Below are 22,286 nucleotides of genomic sequence, written 5' to 3'. Positions count from 1 at the left end.
TCAAATAATGCGATAATTTTCGTGCTAGTTGAACAGCTGATAGTAGCGCGCATATATTCGTTAATTTCAAACATATTTATTAATGTAATTTGGCGTGCGTACAAGTATAATTTCTCTTTATAGACCTCTATCAGAATTGAAATAGCTTCCTTTGTCCATTTTTCTTTCCATTACTTTTGCAACACGTGGTGGACCGGTGGACGTTACATGTTTCTCCCCAGTTAAACCCTTAAAGGCCTTCACACACGAATCGACGGAAGACGTAAGACGTAAATCATAAGGAAATTCACCAATCAGAGTCGACTATTCCCCTCTTTAAGAGGGAAAAAGAGAAGAATAGTCGACTCTGATTAGTGGATTTCCTTACGATTTACGTCTTACGTCTTCCGTCGATTCGTGTGTCCGGGGCTTAAGCAGCTAGACGACGACGCGACGTGTGAAAAGAAATTTTGCTCACGCGATCTGAGGCTGCGTCCTAATTAGCTCTTACAATGAGCAAACACAAAACCATGTAAGAAAAATAAAATTATTTATCACTGAAATCTAGCCAAGCAGCATGACTAACAATTTCCAGCTTATTGTTAGCAGTCAGGAAGATCGTCAGCACAGGCGCGCGCAAGCATTCCAACAGACAAAATCGTACCGCGTGTCGTAGGTTGAACCTACGGTTCCGATGGTAAAGATGTGAAGAACGTTCTTCTACCACGTGGTTAATTTTACACTCTAAAAATGGCGCGCGGCCTCACATGTCCTCTTAACATTTCGCATTTATGCGTTTTTTACATTTTAACAATAAATATGTTGTACGTTTGTTTTAAAGGTCATTATTATGCGTTATAATGCAAGTTAAATATGCAAGATAAAATTGTAAATCGATATACGCGATATTTGCAATCTGAAATTGAATATATTTGAAAATGTAATCGTCTTTTTATCGATTTTTTACGAGATATACTTGAGGCCGATTGAATCTTGTGAAATACGCATATTCTATAATAGATCGTCATTCGTGCGAACGCAAAATCTATATTTACACGATAATTAGACATCGGAATATTATAAGAAATAAATCCACGGTTAACATAGATTTTACTTACTAATTAAACGAATTGCAACGCCACTTGTCCCAGAATTGATCCATCTTGTGTCCCAGTTCTTGTGTTCCGTTAATATTAACGACGAAACATTCGAGAATGTCGGTCTTGACGCGCGATATTCATTATTCAAATAACGATTAATAAAGACACACTTACAATATTGATTAATCAGAAATACGGAATTCAACATTGCACGTGCAGACAATCAAACTTATCAATTACGCGAAAACATTAAAATTATATTATTAATGAATAATCAATGTTGTTTTATTTGATTCTCCGATTCGCGATAATTCTTATTCCGAAAAATTTATTTATTCATTACTTTACTTACAATATATATAATACTTTTTTAACTTATATCGATGCAACACTTAGTAATCGACTATGCGTCGTAAGTACAGCGTACTAAAATCTTTGAACTTGACCCGTCGAAGAACTGCTGAGAAGTGCCGCCGTATGCCGAGAGCCCTCTTCTTTTATAGGGTCCAAAAAGGTTCTATAGATTTTTCTGGAAAATTCTGGTTGGCTCCATAGACTCATCGACATATAGTATAGACTACGCGATCCCTATATAAAAGCCTTCAAAAAGTGTCCGGTAGAGTTGACCTCTATACCTCGTTCCCTCTTTGTCTGTACGCACTGGATAGAAAAAGACAGCTTGACCTCTACCAGTCACTATCTCTTTTCTTCCACCGGTGTGAGTCGCCGGTCATATTTTTCTATACCTGTGCGGAGTCCATACTATATGTCGAGGAGATGACTCGTCCTAAGGGTACCTATTCATTTCTCAGGTAGGTACATAGACGATGGTCACAACATTTTATGTTCCCAACTATAATATTAACTTTTTACAAATTATATAAACTTTTAAACGAAAACTAAGATATTTCATAGTTTCTTCAAAGTTTTTATTTTTATTGCTTTGAGCATTAGTTGCCTAAATTGTTTTAAAAACGCAGCAGAAATATGAGAATTTTTTTAATTAAAACAGAAAAAACATGAATTAATTACTTGCCAAAATTAACATTATAAACTTACCAAATTATAAAGTTTTTAGTCATTTAATTTATAATTAAAATATCGTGAGTAATGCGCTGCAATCACAAGACTCTTTTCTAAATGCAAAACTGAAAATTATAAGTTATTTAATGGTAAAATTTAGTGATATAAGATTTATTTAAATTATAGTATAATGGAATTAACAATCGTTACATTTTGCATTTAAATATATAAATTATTTAATGGCGAAATTTAGAGATTATTAATTCTATACTATTTAAATAAATCTTATATTGCGCTTTAAATGTATAATTTACCTGAACATAATCTAATTTAAAACAATCACATTTCAAATGAGTGTACGGAATAAGAGTGTAAAAAGAACAGAAAATAATCGATGTAAAATTATTTTATATAGTGTTAAAAGTTTCCTGAATGTAAAAGTTCAATGCTAGCCTTGACATATGTTTTTGCGTTGAATAAATTAGTTTGATAAAAAGTACAATACATTCTCGAGAAACATGAGAACAATTAATAGCTTGGCTAGTTTACTTAATTAATTAATTAACTATATTAGCCATATTATAAAGTGGAATGTCTTAGTTTTCGTCTAAAAGTTTGTAATTTGTAAAAAATTATATGGTCTATTTCGCGAATCAATTTTTCACTTGACATTATTTTATTCAACGCAAATTCCAGATAGATATATTAAAGTTGTTACGTACGAAAATTTTATACTAACATTTCGGACGACACGTTGAAAATTTTGAACGTTTAGACGATGCGCGTTAGCTCGGAATTCCGAGCGAGCAAACGCTCAGGTCAATGTAAATGTTTAATTTATCAAAACTACGCTTCTAGAAGCTTCTAGAAGCTTCTAGAAAACCTCCCCTTTTGAGACGCGTAGGAAGTGGTGAGAATCTCGCGCGGGGGGTTCTGGCCATTTCGGGTATAAAAAGAGCGGAAAACGCATCGGAGCATCACATCGTTTTTGGCTGGGAACCTCGCGAAGTGGAAAATTCTGATTTTAATATAACTTTTCACACATGTAGGGGGAGTGAAAAGATGAATTTAGATATTTTTTGTAGCGGCCCAAAAACGGTTTTAAGTGGTGAAACCCACCTCTCATATGTAGAGCGGTTTTCTGCTTTTCTCGATATATTTCGAAAAGTATTCGAGATATCAAAAAATGTTTCAAATAAAAGTTTTATGGTAAAATCTCCTCTATTCAACAACATTAATATAATACTTTTTAAAAACAATTTTTTAAACAAAATTTTTTTTTTTCAAAATTTTATTAATGTGGTTAAATAGAGATGTTTTTACCATAAAACTTTTATTTGAAACATTTTTTTATATCTCGAATACTTTTCGAAATATATCGAGAAAAGCAAAAAACCGCTCTACATATGAGAGGTGGTTTTCCCCCCTTAAAACCGTTTTTGGGCCGCTACAAAAAATATCTAAATTTATCTTTTTCCTCCCCCTACATGTGTAGAAAGTTATATTAAAATCAGATTTTTCCACTTCGCGAGGTTCCCTGTTAGTTAGTTCCTTAGTTTTAGACTCCGACTCTGTTACTCGACTTAAATTATTTTTCTAACTCTTATTCAATTTCAGATAGTTGTTACGTCCTGTTGACTCCAAGATTTCCTTCTTTCGTGGAATCACTCATCTCATCACACAAAACAGACGGAAACCATAAAATAGCGGCTATCAATTAACGAAGCGGATGCACTCCAACTGTCATCACTCATTAAATGGTAAATGACGAAACCTTCCAGAAGACTCGAACCTAATAAAATAGGCAAATTATAGACTTGTTTGTCGCATTCCATCTAATTCCACGAAATGAAGCACGAAATTTCAATTATCTCGAAATTTCGTGGCAAAGGGCGAAATAAATTAAAAATGCTATAAGGATCTGGGTGACCTCTCGAGTCACGGAAGGGCTGATCTCACGCTTTTCCGTGAAACACAGATTTGACCTAAGACCCACGCCTCGCGGCGATTGATAAAATTAAGACTCTGGAAGGGACTGTCAAAGGGCAAGATGATAACGTACTCGCCAATAAATAGCTGCTAATTAAAAATTGCTCATAGGCAACGACGTTTTTTGGGGAAACTCGCCACGGGATAGGCGGAAAATTGAAACATACGTCACGATCAGAAGAGAACTCTACCCAATCAAATCGGATTAAAACATAATCCCGCCTCCTTAAATTTGTATAAAAATCGCGACTTTGCGCACATGACTTCACTTCTGATCCACACAAACACATTTTAGTTTAACCATAAGAATACACATATGCATGCGCACGCGCGCGCAAACCCACAAACACATTTCAGTTTAATACTAAGTATGAAGTTATAACAGTTAAACAATTTAAGTACAGAATTTTCTATGACATCTAAAACGTGATTGAAAAACGCTTGGTGTGGCGTCTCCCGACTGCTCTTTTAAAATATGCAATTAATAATTATAGCGTAAAGAGAATATTTTTCATTATAAAATTTAAGTCTTTAATTCACTTCTTTTTCGTTAATGTTCTAGTTCCATTTCTGAAAAGGCATGTTAAATCAATATTCGAATTTATCGAAATTTATTAATTGTTGTTGCTTTTCCACGATGCCGATTGGTTCTCTGGCTACGCTTACTTCGTGAGCGGCTGTCATTGTATATTTTGACAGTTATGTGTATGAAAGAGTTAATAGTATAATAGTAATAGTATAATATTAAAGCTAAATAGCGCGCATAAAGTGCGCGTCTATAATGCCTAAAATAATAATAATAATAATAATAATGATAATAATAATTTGTAGTAAGTAATCAAGTATTTGTATGTATTTTCAATCATATTTGTTAGATAATATTTCCTAATAGTGTGTCAATTGTATTAATATTTTATAATTAATATTATTTTAAACTTTTTTAGAAATTTTTATTAAATTTTTGTGTTTTTGTTTTTAAATTTTTTGTTTTTTAAAATTAATTTTTTGTTTTTAAATTTTATTTTAAATTTTAGTTATTAAATTTTTTTAAGTGTTTTTTTTTATTTAATAATTAATTTTTAATTTTTATTTTCTGCATTTAATTTAACCTAGTTAGGCAGCAGTCGGGAGTTTTTTTTTTTTTAACAATTTTTTGTTTAATTTTTTGTTTCTAATTTTTTTAAAATTATGTTTTGTTTTTAATTTTTTTAATTAAATTTATTTAATATAAGTTTTTGTTTTTTTAAATTTTTTTTATTATATATATAAATTTTAGTTTTTAAATTTATATATATATATATATATTTTTTTTTGTTTTTAAATTTTTTGTTTTTAAACTTTATTTTAAATTTTAGTTATTAAATTTTTTGTATAAATGTTTTCATTTACTAATTAATTTTTAATTTTTATTTTCTGCATTTAATTTAACCTAGTTAGGCAGCAATCTTTTTTTTTTAAACAATTTGTTAATTTGTTTTCTGCCTTTTTATTAAATTTTCTAAATTTTTAATTTTTAGTTTTTTAAATCTGTTTTTTACTAATTAATTTTTAGGTTTTTATTTATTTTATATTATTATAATTTTTTTTTAAACAGAATAATAAATTTTTTTCGCCAGTATATAGAATAACAATTAAAGTAATTTAAATCGACCTAACTGGCAATATATATAACGTCTTTCCGATATGAACATTGAAAAACTGTGAGCCAACTTGGTTTGTCGGATTCACACAGCACTTTTTTCAGATCGATATCGAGACATTATTAATTTTGATCATAATTTTGGTCCGTTGATGTAATTTCTAAATTAAATAATTTTTAATTTTATTGCGAAAAATATTACCCCAGCCAGGGTTTGAACCTGGAACCTCCCGTATACCGTGCGGGTGTCGTGCCAATTCGACCACTGGGGCTGTGGTAATATTTATCGCAATAACAACTGTAAGATGGAGCACCGATTACTAGGTCGACGGTGTATAATAAACAGAATAATAAATTTCTTTCGCCAGTATATAGAATAACAATTAAAGTAATTTAAATCGATCGATGAAAAAGTTTTTCAATGTTCATATCGGAAAGACGTTATATATATTGCCAGTTAGGTCGATTTAAATTACTTTAATTGTTATTCTATATACTGGCGAAAGAAATTTATTATTCTGTTTATTATACACCGTCGACCTAGTAATCGGTGCTCCATCTTACAGTTGTTATTGCGATAAATATTACCACAGCCCCAGTGGTCGAATTGGCACGACACCCGCACGGTATACGGGAGGTTCCAGGTTCAAACCCTGGCTGGGGTAATATTTTTCGCAATAAAATTAAAAACTATTTAATTTAGAAATTACATCAACGGACCAAAATTATGGTCAAAATTAATAATGTCTCGATATCGATCTGAAAAAAGTGCTGTGTGAATTCGACAAACCAAGTTGGCTCACAGTTTTTCAATGTTTATATCGGAAAGACGTTATATATATATTGCCAGTTAGGTCGATTTAAATTACTTTAATTATAATTTTTGTTTACTTATCTTTTTGCTGCTCTGTTGCAAGATTTTAATTATTTATTTATTTTACTTTTAAAAGCAATACATATATTTCTATGCTATGCAGAAACATATTTTATAATATGCATATTGTTACGTCCTGCAGACTCCACGATATCCCTTTTTCGCGGGAATCCTTATGCGCCTAAGATAGTCCTAAGATTAGAATAATCAAGCCGAGTACGGACGGTTATCGATCGGGGTGAGGTTAGATCTTCTCGCATTCCTTTTTTTTTATGATCAAACTACCTATTTGCTTGGGCAACTAAAAGCAACCTCTCAGATGATAAATTACTAACAGACGGGAAATATGGTGACCAGATTCTCGTCAATCTCGTCTGGCCCATAACTATAAATTTGGCGACACAACGCGCAGAAAGGAGCCTTAACTTCAGACGAGGGATGATGGGGATCTGTATTATATCGCGCGACTTACTCAAAACTGGCCGTGCGATGTTCCGACAAACAGAAACGAAACCTAATACGTGCTTTTAGAAATCTTAAGAGCACGTGGCGGAAGTTTCTGTTTGGAACAAAACTGCACTTAAAATTGAGAAGTTTGGATCGTCTGTCAACATATAAACAGGGTCGCAAGATAAGTAAGGAACCCTAATAAAAGAGAAATCGGCGATAGCCAAATAACAAATGCGTCACTGGAAAGAACCGATGGGTTACACCCCCAATAAGACAGGGGGGCCTTAAGAGGAGGCTCACCAATGGAAAACCGGAAAAATCGATAACCGTCTCTAGCTTTCTAGGATAGGCGTAAACTCAAATCTACCTCTTGGGCAAGAAACATCTCGCCCAATAAGAATTCTCTTAAATAATAATTAGAAACATCCCGCCAACCAGAAATCCTTTAAACGAAAACCAGACACATACCACACGAAATCCACCCCTTCCATCCTTCGAACCTTCCTATTTAAATCGCGACGTCGCAAAACTAGGGCGCAGAGAAATTTTCTCAGTTCGAGTCTGCATTGCTCGGTATTTCTGAACCTCATTCGTTTCGAGTCTCGACTCCGCGTTTAGAGTCAGTGCAGCAAATCCGACGGACCATCAGTCGCCCTGACTCACCCACCGACGAGTCCAACGTTTATTTCTGAGAGAAAGCCACTCGTTTGAACTCAAGTCATCAAGTAGTAAGTCCCGTAATTTTCTTGATCCTTCTTTTTCCGCGTTATCGCCCCCCTTCTTAAACGGTCTATCGATTGTCGGACTCCCGGAAGCTCATTATATATTTGGGGTCGGTCAGTGTAGACATCAGGTTCCCAGCGGTCGTTGGCGTTGTCGTGGGGCTGACTTGCCTCCCGGCGTCTCGTCGCTGTTGTGGACTCAGCTGGTCCACTGACCTCCCTGAGCTTATGCTCATGGGTCGGTTAGTGTAGGCATCGAGTTCCCAGCGGTCGTTGGCGTTGTGGCAGGCCTGACTTGGCTCCCGGCGTCTCGTCGTTGTCGTGGGCCCAGACTGTCCGCTGACCTCCCCCCCCCCTCTTAAGCTCGACGATTTCCTTTTGTTCGCTTCCGATCGGGTCCGAGAGAGATCGACTAAACAAGTAAATATTTTTAGTGGACCCGAAAGTCCTAGCCCCTCAAAGACCGAATCTCCGCACGATCAGGCGACATAGAAATCGCCAGAACAAGCGGGCGCGACAGGAGGTCAAACTCCCCCGGGAGCAGCTCAACGCCGGTCCTCCGCGACTCGCCACCCTACCGCCCCTACTAGCTCCTACGAAAGAACCCGGTTGTTCGAACCAGAATCGTCCCGCTACCATCCTGCCCTATCGCCCAGTCGTCCTACCCTCTCGCCCAATCGTCGAACATCGCCCTATTTGTGGCGTGGCTCCGTTTCGCGTGGTCCCGCCTCGCGTGGTCCCCGTTAACCCCGATCCAGCCCGCTTCTTAGAACCTCCCGATTCCCCCCCCTCTTCCCGAAGTCCGTCCCCAACCTCCTCGACTGCCTCGACCCTCGATCTCGAGGACATAGCCGATCCCGAGACCATAACATTAGATTAATAACTATAGAAATTAACCTTTATTTTTTCATATGTTTTAACTTCATAATTTTAAGGCCGACTTAAATTAATTTACACACATACACAACACTTCACTAAATTTATGTAATCTCACTACTGATTCCGATTGTAATAATAGCGGGCAGGATGTTTATTATCAAGTAGGTTTTTCCTTAAAGATCTTGCCCGATCACCCCCGCACCTATGTATTACCTGCGAGAAATACACACACATGTTACACCTACATTTAATACATTTACCCTTTATCTGGATTTATTTATTATTTGTACTATCGCCTGATTTTTCTTTACTCAATGTCATTAGTAAATTCTATGTTAATTTGTAATAAATGTTCTATTTATTTCTAAGATAAACTCAAATGTTTCTTTCATTAAATTGAGACCTCATCCTACCATCCACCTCTCGAAATTGCACGAGGTCCGATCCTGAGTTAAAGGGATTAAATTCTCTGACTCGAAAAAGGACCGACGATCGCACCGCTCACGAAAGGCGTCCTAAGGTCTTTACAGACGTTGATCCTTTCTGAGTCATAAAAGTGCGTTCGGCTCGCGCCACGCGTCTCCGAGCGCGTACCTGCGAGCGACATTTGTAAGTATCTAGCTGCGCCCTCCCTTCCCCCGACTCCTCTGGCTAGCCTTTTCCTTGCTTCCCAGATTTTCATATCCTAATCCCAGGGTTGGACGTAACAATATAAATAGTTGAAAATATAGGTACTAGGCATAATCTAAATCTTATACACAATAGTATGAAATTAATTATGACTTAAGTAATTTTCTCTATCTTTTTAACATTTTTAATGATTTTTTATTTATATATATAATAAATTTACAATTATATATAATCATGTATATATAGGGTATTAGGTAATAATAAGCGGACCACTTCTCGTAGACAGGAAGAGCGAATTAAACTGAATCAAATTAAACGTCTTTTGTCGTACTGTAAGTTTCTCAATAATTAATGAGAAATTAATTAATAAAAATAAGAGAATTAATCAGTGTGCATCCACACGATTTGCCGAGAAGGAGCAGCCCAACGTTTACGTTACTATGTGCATAGCGAAATATTATGAGAGAGGAGTGCTTTATAAACAATAATGACAATTAGTGTCACTTATGTATAGTTAATAATTTTTGTTATAAACATTAGCGTTCCTCCCAATGTCTCGTCGCGGCCTAATAGCAACGTAAACATTTGACTGCTCCTTCTCGTCGAATCGCACAAACGCATCTTGATTCGCGTATCTTTATTAATTATTTTATTATTAATTATTGAAATACTTACAAAAACAGTAAGACTTTTCGATTCAGTTTTACCCGCTCTAGCTGCCCATCACGAGCAGTGATCCGCTTAATTACTATATTACTTGACACTCTGTATGTATACACACATATAAGATACCTGATACCACATGGTATTTCCGAGGAAATGATTCAATAAACAAACTTGTATTAGGCAGTGTATTACTGTTTATCACACTATTTATTATATTTTTATTTAATTTTGTAAAGATTAAACCTGGTATAAACAAACTTAACCTCTAACTACCGGCCAAATATGACATGTGAGCAATAGAGCAGACCAGCGCGCGCGATATCCAATGAGCGTGCAGCGATGAATAGAAAAGCTATACGTTCTGCCGAAGCCCATATGGTGCGTTCCCACTGTACGCGTCGCGCGTCGCGTCGCGCGACGCGTCACGACTCAACGCTACGAAAGACGAATAACAGCGTCAATTGTATTCTCACTGAACGCATCACGTCATATCAACGCACGGGCAGAACATAACCCATAAGAGGAATAAAAGTCGCGTTTGAAGAATATGTGTTAAAAATGAATGTATATGAATAATATTACTCAAACTTATACAATTGTATAATAAGTAAATAAATATTTTGTATTAATAAATAAAAATAAAAAAAGTATAAAAAGTAATACATAGTTTTGATTGAATTAGAGTGTAAGTATATATATTATGAAATATCTGAAATAAATTTAATTTATATTCAATTTTTTTTAGGTTACACATATTATTAATTATTGCATTATTAATGGGTATTTTTACTCCAATTATTCAATATTTTTATTTATATTGTGTTTATAGAATTATGGAAGCTTATCGAAGGAGATGGCAGACAAAAGTTATGGATATGATGATACTTCATAAAAGAATACAACGTTTTGAGAAGGAACACCAAAATATTCGTCGATTCTGGATACGTCCCATACTTTATACTAGACAAACACACGGAAACTGAGAACACTTAATTAATGAACTACGATTATATGATCATGAAACTTACTTCAATTTTATGCGAATGACACCACAGACTTTTGAAGAAATTCTTTCATTAATTGGACCACAGCTTGTGAAACAGACAACAAATTTTCGGGAGCCAATTAGTGCAGAAGCTCGCTTGGCTTTAACGATACGGTAAATTAAAAATTTAGGATGATTAGCTAGTAAAATGGTTTTACAGTGGACAAGATATAAATAAATAACTACTTACAAAATTTTTACAGATACTTAGCTACTGGAGATTCTCTGAAGTCAACGGCTTTAGCCTTCCGAATTGGGATATCTACTACGTCGAAAATAATTCGAGAGACATGTAAACTCATATGGTTTAACATGCACCATCAATTCTTTACTCCTTCTCAAGAAAATTGGCTATACGTTGAGGAAAAATTTGCACAACGCTGGAACTTTCCACACTGTGTTGGTGCATTGGATGGAAAACATGTTGTCATTATGGTAAGTATATTTCTTCATAAGCAATATGAGTCAAGATGTTACATTGAGACGTATTAAAATTAATTGCCCTTATGAAAATTAGGTTTAACTTTTATATCCCAAATTTATATTTTTATTCAAAATACTTTAAGTAAAAAAGAATAAAATAAATATTTCAAAAATAAATATTTGAAGGAACGTGTGTTAGAGCTATCTTTACCTAGCTTAAATTCCAGTTTTTATTTTGCCATTTAAATTTATTTATTATATCTGACATAAAAACAAAATTATATATTGGTGTGAATTAATTAGATAAATGGTATAAATTAATATAATCCTCAGGAATTTACAAATTGGAGCACTATTTTTGATAGCTGAATAACTGAAAAATTTCACGAGTTAACACACATTTACAAATATTTTATAGATAATAAAATTTTTACCTTTTAAGGTTCCAGCGAAATCTGGATCAACATTTTACAAATACAAAGGACAGCACAGCATCGTACTCATGGCCTTGGTATCGGGAGATTATAAGTTTCTGATGGTGGATATAGGAGCTCAAGGTCGTCATAGTGATGGAGGTGTATTTAAAAACTCCGAAATAGGTCGTCGATTTAGTGCAGGCCTAATGAACTTGCCTTCTCCAAATATTATTGACCCAGCACACTCGTACGCACTTCCATATGTAATCGTCGGAGATGAAGCTTTTCAGCTGAACACCTTTACTATGAGGCCGTACCCAGGACGAAACATTACTCCAGAAAAACGAATTTTCAACTACAGATTGTCCAGGGCACGAAAAGTAGTTGAGAATGCATTCGGTATCATGACAGCACGATGGAGAATCTACCATAAGCCTATGAACACATCACTAGCTACAACCGAATCAATTGTACAAGCTACTGTTTGCCTGCACAATTTTATGATGACAAGAGATTGCTACTGTAACAACAACTTTGCAGATCATATGGATTGTCATGGTATCATAGCGAACGGTGCGTGGCGAGAAAATATACCACTAGCAGGTGCAATTGAGGATTATCATGGTGCCCGTGCAACTAATTATTCAAGACAAGCATCTGAGATCAGAGATCGATTTGCCGACTATTTTATGACCGAAGGAGCTGTACCCTGGCAATGGCAAATATATATATAGCAAACAAAAAAAATTATATATATAATTAATAAATTATATATACATATATATACAGGCAATAATCTTGTAACATTTATACGTATTAAAGTTTATTTTAAACATATTTTTATACAGTCTTAAATTTCAGTTTCTTTCAAAACTGTTTTGTACTCTGATGCATTATCACAGTCGTATAAAATATACACGTACGCTATAAAATATACATAACTTTCAATAGTCTATAGAGTAACATATCTAATACAGTAAGGTTATTATCATAGAAAAAAAAATGCTATGTAAGTGTTTGTACTCTAAGGCCGGCTTCACACCTTAGCAGAAAAACAGAAAAGCAGAAGCAAATCAGAACTCTCACTCATAGTAAGCAGTATGTATTGGTATATACTATTACATACTGCTTACTATGAATGAGAATTCTGATTGGGTTTTGCTTTCCTGCTTTTCTGCTAAGATGTGAAGCCCGCCTAATACACAGCCTGATTACAGTCGTAGAAGAGTAGAAAAATTAAAAAATACACATGTAAACTTTGTATTTAAATATCTTGTATTCCCTTGTTAAATTTAAATAAAATTTTTTAATCTTATAAAATTGTTATCATACATTCTTTTCTAATTGACACAATGTAAAGATTTTTCAAAGTAGTGTGTTACGTCAGAACCCCGAAATTTAGGTACATTGGTTCGACGGATAGCGAAAGATAGGCTATCCGAGGGAGGGGGTAAAGGAAGACGTAACGAGATCTCTATGATATCTCGGGTTCACGCTGGAAGGGCGCGTGCCTCGAGTCGAATGCACTTTCCGGGAAAACTCTAGTCGTGGGTCAACGTCCAGAAGGGACGCTATTACGCCTACTGAGAGTTTTCGTGCACTCGCGGTCCTGTTTTCGGTCAAGGATAATATCCTTATTACCGGGGATCGGACCTTGTGCGATTTAGAGAGGTAGTGAGGGGTGAGGTCTTATTTATAAATGAATAAACATTGAGTTTATTTTAATCAAATAATTACAACATTTATTGTAAAGGAATAGAACAAATATTATTACAAATTAAAGAATCATTATTGTAATATACGTTGTATATTATAATTCGTGGAAATGTGGTGTGTGTGTGTGTGTGTGTGTGTTGACATTTGTCCTGGTACAAATTCGGAAGATCGGGGAGGATTTTTAAAATATTTAAATTTATTCTAGAGAAATGGTTATAAATTTATGATTACGTAAGAGACTATGATTACGATATGATTGATATGGGCAATGATTGATTAACGGATAGTTATAAATTTATACATTCATATACTATTTCTATAGTAGGGGATGGGAAACGCGGGGAGAATTCCTCGAGTACTTCAATACTCGAGTCGGAAAAGGAGGGAGAGGGTGATCTGTCGCGATAGAGGGTGGTGGAACTAGAGGGGGAAGGAATTCCGTCAAAAGGAACAGGGGAGAAGTTGCAGGGTGATCTCTCCCGGAACTCCGCAAGTTCCTCGGAAGGAACTGGAGAGTAAAAAAGTTCAAAAAGGGGGAAGATTCTGGGGTATCGGGGAACACCCGATACGCAAGGGAACAACAGGCAGATGAGGGAGATCGGGAAGAGGAAGAATCGGGGATAACGAGTTCGATATGCGGAGACTGTTCGCGTGTTAGAAATGAGGCTAGGAGCTGTTGCTCTACTATGCGGGCGCGCCTGTTCCGAAATAGCCGATTGCGGATAGTTATCCCCAAGAACTTGCGGCGGTGAATTTTCGACTTCACTAAAATTATTTTATGATTTGGAATTCGAGAAAAAAAAAGAAGGAGTTTTAAAGACGATTTTATACTTATATATATAAATATATATACGTGTTCTCGTGTATGGTATTCACACACACATATATATATATGTATACTGTAGGGATGTATGTAGATAACCGAGCGGGTATCTCGGACTTACTGTTGACGGCTGTGATCGGGGAGTCTCTGAGGTGACTGCGCCGGATTCTTCCGGAGGTAGGTTTGGCTCGGTTCTGTGATGTGTCTTGGCGCGCACAGAATCGACTCGCGACGCGACAGAAATCTAGTTTCGCTTGAGGAATACAGCTGGATGATAGTTGACAAGTACGGCTGGTAAATATAATTTTAAGACGTCTCGGACTGGATCAGAAGTGTGCCAAGTGCGCAAAGTCGCGATTTTTATACAAAATTAAGGAGACGGGATTATGTTTTAGTCCGATTTGATTGGGTAGAGTTCTCTTCTGATCGTGACGTATGTTTCAATTTTCCGCCTATCCCGTGGTGACTTTCCCCACAAATCGTCGTTGCCTATGAGCAATTTTTACTTAGCGGCTATTCATTGGCGAGTACGTTATCATCTTGCCCTTTGACAGTCCCTTCCAGAGTCTTAATTTTATCAATTGCCGCGAGGCGTGGGTCTTAGGTCAAATCTGCGTTTCACGTGAGATTAGCCCTTCCGTGACCCGAGAGGTCACCCAGATCCTTATGGCGTTTTTAATTTATTGCGCCCTTTGCCACGAAATTTCGAGATAATTGAAATTTCGTGCTTCATTTCGTGGAATTAGATGGATGACAAACAAGTCTATAATTTGCCTATTTTATTAGGTTCGAGTCTTCTGGAAGGTTTCGTCATTTACCATTTAATGAGCGATGACAGTTGGAGTGCATCCGCTTCGTCAATTGATAGCCGCTATTTTATGGTTTCCGTCTGTTTTGTGTGATGAGATGAGTGATTCCACGAAAGAAGGAAATCGTGGAGTCAACAGGACGTAACAAGTGCAACAATTATTTTTTGAGGCAATATACATGTCTCTCTGTAATTGGCGCTCTAATTTAAAGAGATATCATTTCTTTTTTGTAATTGTAATAGATCACTTAAAGCGCGACTCTTCTTTTTGATAAGGTAACATAATTTTGTGACGTGTATCACTTGGGTTATAATTTTTCGGAAATAAAGATACTACTGCTTAGATTTTTTCGAGATTTTTTGAGATATAAAGATCTACCACTTGTTACTTAGGTTTTTTTGAGGTATAATACTACCACTTTCTTTTTTTTAGGTATATATTAAACGTTATTATTATTGTAACGATGCGCCCCGAAACGCATCATTCCCGGCGAACATCAGCCGGATGCCGCCCGGCCGAACACCCGCCGGGCGAGACAAGGCACGATGTGCCTTTTTTAAACTAGCCATCGCGCGTATCAGTCCGCAAACGGACTTAGGGCCTTGGCACATAGAAAAACTTAAGCTGTTAAACTTAAGCAGTAAGAAATCAACGGTATGGATTCGCTACCGCTTAGGGCCGTGCCTTAAGTTCTTGACTGTGATTGGCTGATTTGCTTACTGCTTGAGTTTTACTGCTTAAGTTTTTCTATGTGTCCGGGCCTTTAGCGCGGCAACCGACTCGGAGCGCCGAGCGATGCCTAAAACGGCCGAGAGCCGCCGAACGCAATTGCGGCGTCGGGACGCCATACTTCCCGAACGCTCCACCGCTCCATCGCGGCGCGCGCGATTGCCGTCGCGTATACCCCCGCCACGCCAACACGCCGTCGCGGGCGTATATAAACCGAGCAATGTTGCTCAGTTTTAGATTCCACCGTGAGCTAGCAAACCGATCCGATCGATTTTCCGCTACTCACGGATCCCGAAATCCCACAGTCGAACAACCAGGAGGTAGAGAGTGTTCTCTGCCTCTGCCGAGTGAAGCATCTAGGCGGTTGACTCGAACTTCCATACGAACACCTGTGACACCGGAGTGAACCAGGGTAAGAGAGTTCTTCTCTTACTCGCCAAGGGTCTTGGTCACCCGGTGCCGCCTCCCGCCTACACGAATCGGTGCGCCAGGAGATAGAGAGTACTTATCTATCTCCGCTAAGGGTCTTAGCCGTTCGATATCGCGTCCCATCGCGATCCAAACGCCTTACGCGCTCACTGCCGCCGCTATCCAAGCCGCGACCCCGCGTCACCCGCGCCGAAATCGTACACCGCACTTCAGCGAGTCCGCGCGCCCGCCGATCCGCGAAACTCCGCGATCCCCGTATATCATCACTTTACCGACGTCCGTAAACTCCGCGATATCTTTACGTCACCGCCCTTGTAACCGCGTCCGCGATCTATTGTACGTACCCAGCGACTCCGCGATATCAGTATATCACCGCCATTAAAAAACAGCATCCGCGATCTTCCACACGTATCCATCGACTCCGCGATCACTGTATGCCGCCGCTATCGTAGCAGCGACCGCGATCTTGGGTATATATCCACCGCTCCCGCGAGCATCTCTATGTATTCACGCCTAATTGAATAAACCTTATTTTGTTTTGTTATATTTTAACCGAGTCTTGTGTCTTCCTCCGCGCCTACTCCGAACCCTGACCAGCCACGAGCTAAATCCGCGCTTCGGAAGCTAGGTTGTTTTATTATTATTTCTTACAGTTATGTGAGAAAACATTGAGAAAAAAAATCTGCTGCTCTAGCTTGTAAAAGAATAGAAGGTACTCACACAGATGAAGTCATTGCCACTGAACTAGCCAGAATAAATGCGTTATATAGATTAAATAATAAAAAAATAGTAGTGACAGTTACTGATAATGGATCTAATTTTATCAAGGCGTTCAAAATATTTGGCTTAACCAGTGACTTTATTTTGGAAATTGAAAGCTTGAGCGCGAATAATGTCGACGAGTTGGAAGAAAGGGAAACGAGTGACTCTGCAGGAATGAATGATAAATATATTAATGAGACAGACGAGGATAATAATGAGATTAACAATGAAAATGATGATTGTAATGATGATGATGATGATGATAATGATGGTGGTGGTGGTGGTGGTGGTGGTGGTGGTGGTGGTGGTGGTGGTGGTGGTGGTGGTGGTGGTGATAACAATTACGATAACATTGATAATATTCTTGTTAATAGCAATGAGACAATTAGCGACGAAATTGATATTATTTTACCTCGACATCTGAGATGTGCAAGTCACACGTTACATCTCATAGCCTCTAGTGATGCTATGAAAATAAAAAATGATTCAAGGCTAAAACGTTTGCACGAAGAGGCCATCGGAGCATGTGAAAAGCTTTGGAAAAAATTGAGATCGCCTAAAAATCGTGAAATTTTGAAAAAATATTTAAAGTATGCCTTAAAATGCATTGTTGTAACAAGATGGAACTCCTTGTATGACTGTCTCAAGCAAATAATTTCATTGGAAGACAAATTGACTGATATACAACAATAAGTCGATATCAGGGAGCATCATTTTCGATACATAAGAGATTATTTGACATGTATGAAACCTCTGGCTTTGGGGATTGATAAGGCTCAAGCCGAGACAATCTGTTATTATGGTTGCTTATTACCATTGCTACTAAGTATAAAGAACAAGTGGACTGCAATTCTCAGAGATAATAATCTAATATATTGTAAGAAGTTAGTGGAAAGAATGCAGCTAAAATTAATTGATAGATTAAATAATTTTTTTGAAATTCGTGGTCAAGGAGAAGCTGCTGCTCTTACTGCGATTACACATCCACAATTTAAAGATCGATGGTCAGCTTGCTTGAGTGATGATAAAATAATAAAAGTGCGACAACTTATTAGTACGGCGTTTAGTGACTCTGAAAATAATAAAATTCCAGAAGAACCAATGGAATTAGACGATTTCTTCGATTTTGGTGAAAATACTACTCAGGCCAATAAAAGATCACAAATTTTTACATGAAAGGAGATAATACATTAAAAATTTTGCGATTTTTGAATAATCCTATTACGACCTTAGATGTTTTAAATCAATTCCCACAGGGGTAAAACAATTGTTTATTAAATATAATACGTGCATACCTTCATCAGCACCAGTTGAGAGGCTGTTCTCATATGCGACTATGATGAATATCGTTAAATATAACAGATTGTCAGATGATTCTTTTGAGAAACGGGTGCTTGCCGCTGCAAATATGAAGAAAAGATACAATTAAGTACAAAATGTAAAGAACAAGTTTCAATAAATAATATGATACAATAAAACACACTAATTATTTATTATTGTAGTATAAAAATAATTATATTTATACAATCATTATAATATTCATATTTTTTATAATGTAATGTAAAAAATTATTTTTTTTGTTATTATAACAAAGAAATCGTCACCATTCAATCATATAATAATACTAAGCCTTTTCTTTTTATTAGAGCAAATAAATTGCCGTCACTTTATTTTCTTTAAATAATTTATATTTTTGTTTTAAAATTTAGAAAATAGAGCGATATAATCTGTTTTTAAAAAATGTAATGAAATATTTAACTAAAATTTCTTATATTAATCTCAAAAGTGCAACCTTAAAATTACATAAACATTTATAATTTATGTTATTATTTTTGTTATTATTTTATGTTATTATTTTAAGCACAAAATTATAGAAAATTGAGAACTTTTTTTACAGTAACATGATAGTTTAAAGTTTATAAAAAGCCATAACGCATGAGTTTTTAAAATGGTTGTAACATTACATGTGAGAAAGTTGCCAGAACCAATGGAGAAAAATATTATTAAATTCACACAAATCAGTTGTTAATTAAAATCTTTTCGATTAAATGCGCTCACATTAATCGTTAATTAAACGGCTTTGGATTAACTCCACTTAAATCAATCGTCACTCGAACGATTTTCGATTAATTCTGCTTAAATTAATCGATCGTTAATTGAATGATCTTCGATTGAATTCGCTCATATCAATCGTCAATTAAACGACTTTCGATTAACTCCGCTTAAATCAATCGTCAATCAAACGATTTTCGATTAATTCTGCTTAAATTGATCGTGTTACGTCCAACCCCGGGATTAGGATATGAAAATCTGGGAAGCAAGGGAAAGGCTGACCAGAGGGGTCGGGGGAAGGAAGGACGCAACTAGATACTTACAAATGTCGCTCGAACGCACCTTTATGACTCAGGAAGGGTCAACGTCCGTAAAGACGCTAGGACGCTTTTCGTGAGCGGTGCGATCGTCGGTCTTTTTTCGAGTCAGAGAATTTAATCCTTTTAACTCGGGATCGGACCTCGTGCAATTTCGAGAGAGGGAGTCAGTTTGTGGGGGAGGTCTTATTTAAAATGAAAAAACATTTAATTTAACCTTACTAGCAACTAAACATTTATTACAAATTAACATAGAATTTACTAATGACATTGAGTAAAGGAAAAATCAGGCGATAGTACAAATAATAAATAAATCCAGATAAAGGGTAAATGTATTAAATGTAGGTGTAACATGTGTGTGTATTTCTCGCGGGTAATACATAGGTGCGGGGGTGATCGGGCAAGATCTTTAAGAAAAAACCTACTTGATATTATGATGATCCTTAAAAGTGCTTAAAACCCTTCGATCGGACCGCTATGTGTCCACAAGACTCATCGTGGAGCTCGCTGGCATACATATAAAAAGTATATACAGAATTCTGGAAAAAGATTTGGACAAACCTTCCTGAACGTGAGTCACGTCGTCTTCGTAAACTCAAGTAACGGACAGAGAAGGATAGAAATATAAAGGCTCAAAAGATTAAAAATCAGTTGGAGTTTACAGAGCATAGAGCCGTAACAAGGTGTTGACGTTAATAATTCTATATTTCAGTTAAAAATCTACAGACATTTCGATCTATTATAAGACCATCCTCAGTGTCGGAATACAAAATTAGTCAATCCGTTAAAAAAATATTGCATAATTGAAATCGCTGTATTGTAAGAGGACAACATTGTAAAATTATAATAGAATTTTTTCTATTTTATGTTAACGATAGAAATATTAATTAAACTCGACCAAATGATGTGCTCCATTATGGGCAATTTTTTTATCAGCGAGGTCAGGGAGGGCAATGTTATTAGAGTGCGCGCCAAGGATCGCAAGTGCAATATTGATATCATAACATTAATGCAAGACATTCTCTACAGACATAGAGAAGGCTCCGGATATATCTCCGGAGCCTTTGAAAAGTACAAACTAAACATAAATAATTACATATTAAAAACCGAATAAAGAAGCAGTTTTCTTATTCAATTTAAATATATGTCTTCCACGTATAGTCTGTAGTCTTCTACATAGTTAATCTATTCCACCGTTTCTCACACTATGCATATTTCAATAAAAACCAAAATAAAAAAAACTTTTTGTTCCATTTAAATATATGTCTATCATAATAAATAATTTTTTTCAGGTAGTATACGCTAGAGCGATGTTTCCTTGCCAAGATACATTATCTGCGATGACATATTTTTGTAATATATATAAAATCAATTTTGAAAAATGACATCTAATAAATTTTTATCACACGATATTTTATATGTATGGAATAAAACACAACTATTTAAATTATAATTATATCGAACTAGAACACTCGGAACGGATATTAGAAGAAAATCGACTTTGTAAAATTTAACAAAAGCATTCGCTCTAAAGGAGTTAGAGACATATATGTGACATATCTAATTGCTAACATGCTGACATGAGAGCTTTTGCGATTATTGATGTAACTAATAAGTTAATATAAATTATGAGTAAGATATCGCTTTAGCAGATATTATTTTACAAATAAAATTGTCTATCCGTAATGTGAGTTATATATATTTCGTTATAATAACTTGTACAAGATTCTTGCCAAACACTTAATAAAAGAGATATATTATAAGACAAAAAAAATTATTAGTAATATCTTCTAAAATATTTTATTTTTTTCACAGTCACGCAATCCTGACATTTGTCGAAATCAGTATTAAATCACTACCGTGTCTCTTGATATTTGAGTTAAAAATCCTACAGACGTTTCGATCTATTATAAGATCATTTTCAGTGTCAAAATACAAAATTAATCAATCAGTTAAAAAATTATCGCATAGTTACAATAAAATTAACGCAATAGTTAAAATCGCTGTGTTATGAGTGGACGACACTGTAAAGTTATAATAACATTTATTTCAATTTTATGTCAAGGATAGAAATATTAACTGAACTCGACCAAATGATGTGCTCCATTATGGGCAATTTTTTTATAAGCGAGAGCAGGGAGAGCAATGTTATTAGTTATTAGAGTGCGCGCACTCTAATAACTAATTCTAATAAGAGTCACAAGTGCAATGTAGATATCATAACATTAATGCAAGACACTCTCTACAGACGTTTCCGAAGATATATTTGTAGCCTTTGAAAAGTACAAGCCAAACATACATCTAATTACATATTGAAAACCGAATAAAGAAGCAGTTTTCTTGTTCAATTTAAATATATATCTTCCACGTACGTCTGTCTTCCACACATTTAATTTATTCCACCGTGCACGCTATGCATATTTCAATAAAAACCAAATAAAAGAAGTTTTCTTGTTTTATTTAAATATATGTCTATCATAATAAAAAATTATTTTTTTTAGTTAGTATACGCTAGAGCGATGTTTCCTTGCCAAGATACATTGTCTGTCGAATCTGCATACACTGCTAACACTAGAGCAATATTTCTTTGCTAAGATACATTATCTGTCAAATCTACATATACACTGTTACGGTAAGAAAAAACAGGTTTTATGAATGTATTTCGCATTTATTTTTTTACATAAAAACAATAACGTAGGAAAACTGGGGCTAGTTGGTGTGTTTTTTTTTAATAATTTTTTTACACGTAAAAAAATGGAATACAAGTCGCAAAAAATTTTTTTCAATAGCCGTATATATATAAAACACAAAAAT

At 35.6% G+C, this 22,286-nt stretch overlaps 1 protein-coding gene across 1 annotated transcript; it reads left to right on the top strand.

Annotated features, from left to right (window-relative positions):
* Positions 1 to 16,132: 16,132 nt before the first annotated feature.
* Positions 16,133 to 17,796, top strand: LOC143906796 (uncharacterized). The gene is made up of 3 exons (XM_077423050.1): positions 16,133 to 16,157; positions 17,015 to 17,344; positions 17,417 to 17,796. Exons 1-3 carry the CDS (start codon positions 16,133 to 16,135, stop codon positions 17,794 to 17,796), a joined length of 735 nt encoding a protein of 244 aa, XP_077279176.1.
* Positions 17,797 to 22,286: the final 4,490 nt, after the last annotated feature.

This window comes from Temnothorax americanus, unplaced genomic scaffold, assembly GCF_048541705.1.
Source record: "Temnothorax americanus isolate GAGA-0224 unplaced genomic scaffold, ASM4854170v1 Scaffold76, whole genome shotgun sequence".
Taxonomy (NCBI): domain Eukaryota; kingdom Metazoa; phylum Arthropoda; class Insecta; order Hymenoptera; family Formicidae; genus Temnothorax; species Temnothorax americanus.
Note: the sequence above shows the minus strand (reverse complement) of the source record. Positions and strands in the feature narration are given on the sequence as shown.

Coding starts and splice junctions, on each gene's coding strand:
- LOC143906796 (XM_077423050.1), top strand. CDS start 16,133: ATGTTGCTCAGTTTTAGATTCCACC. Junction 16,158..17,014: donor GCTCAGTTTTAGATTCCACC/GTGAGCTAGCAA, acceptor GAAAACATTGAG/AAAAAAAATCTGCTGCTCTA. Junction 17,345..17,416: donor TAACAATGAAAATGATGATT/GTAATGATGATG, acceptor GTGGTGGTGGTG/GTGGTGGTGGTGGTGGTGGT.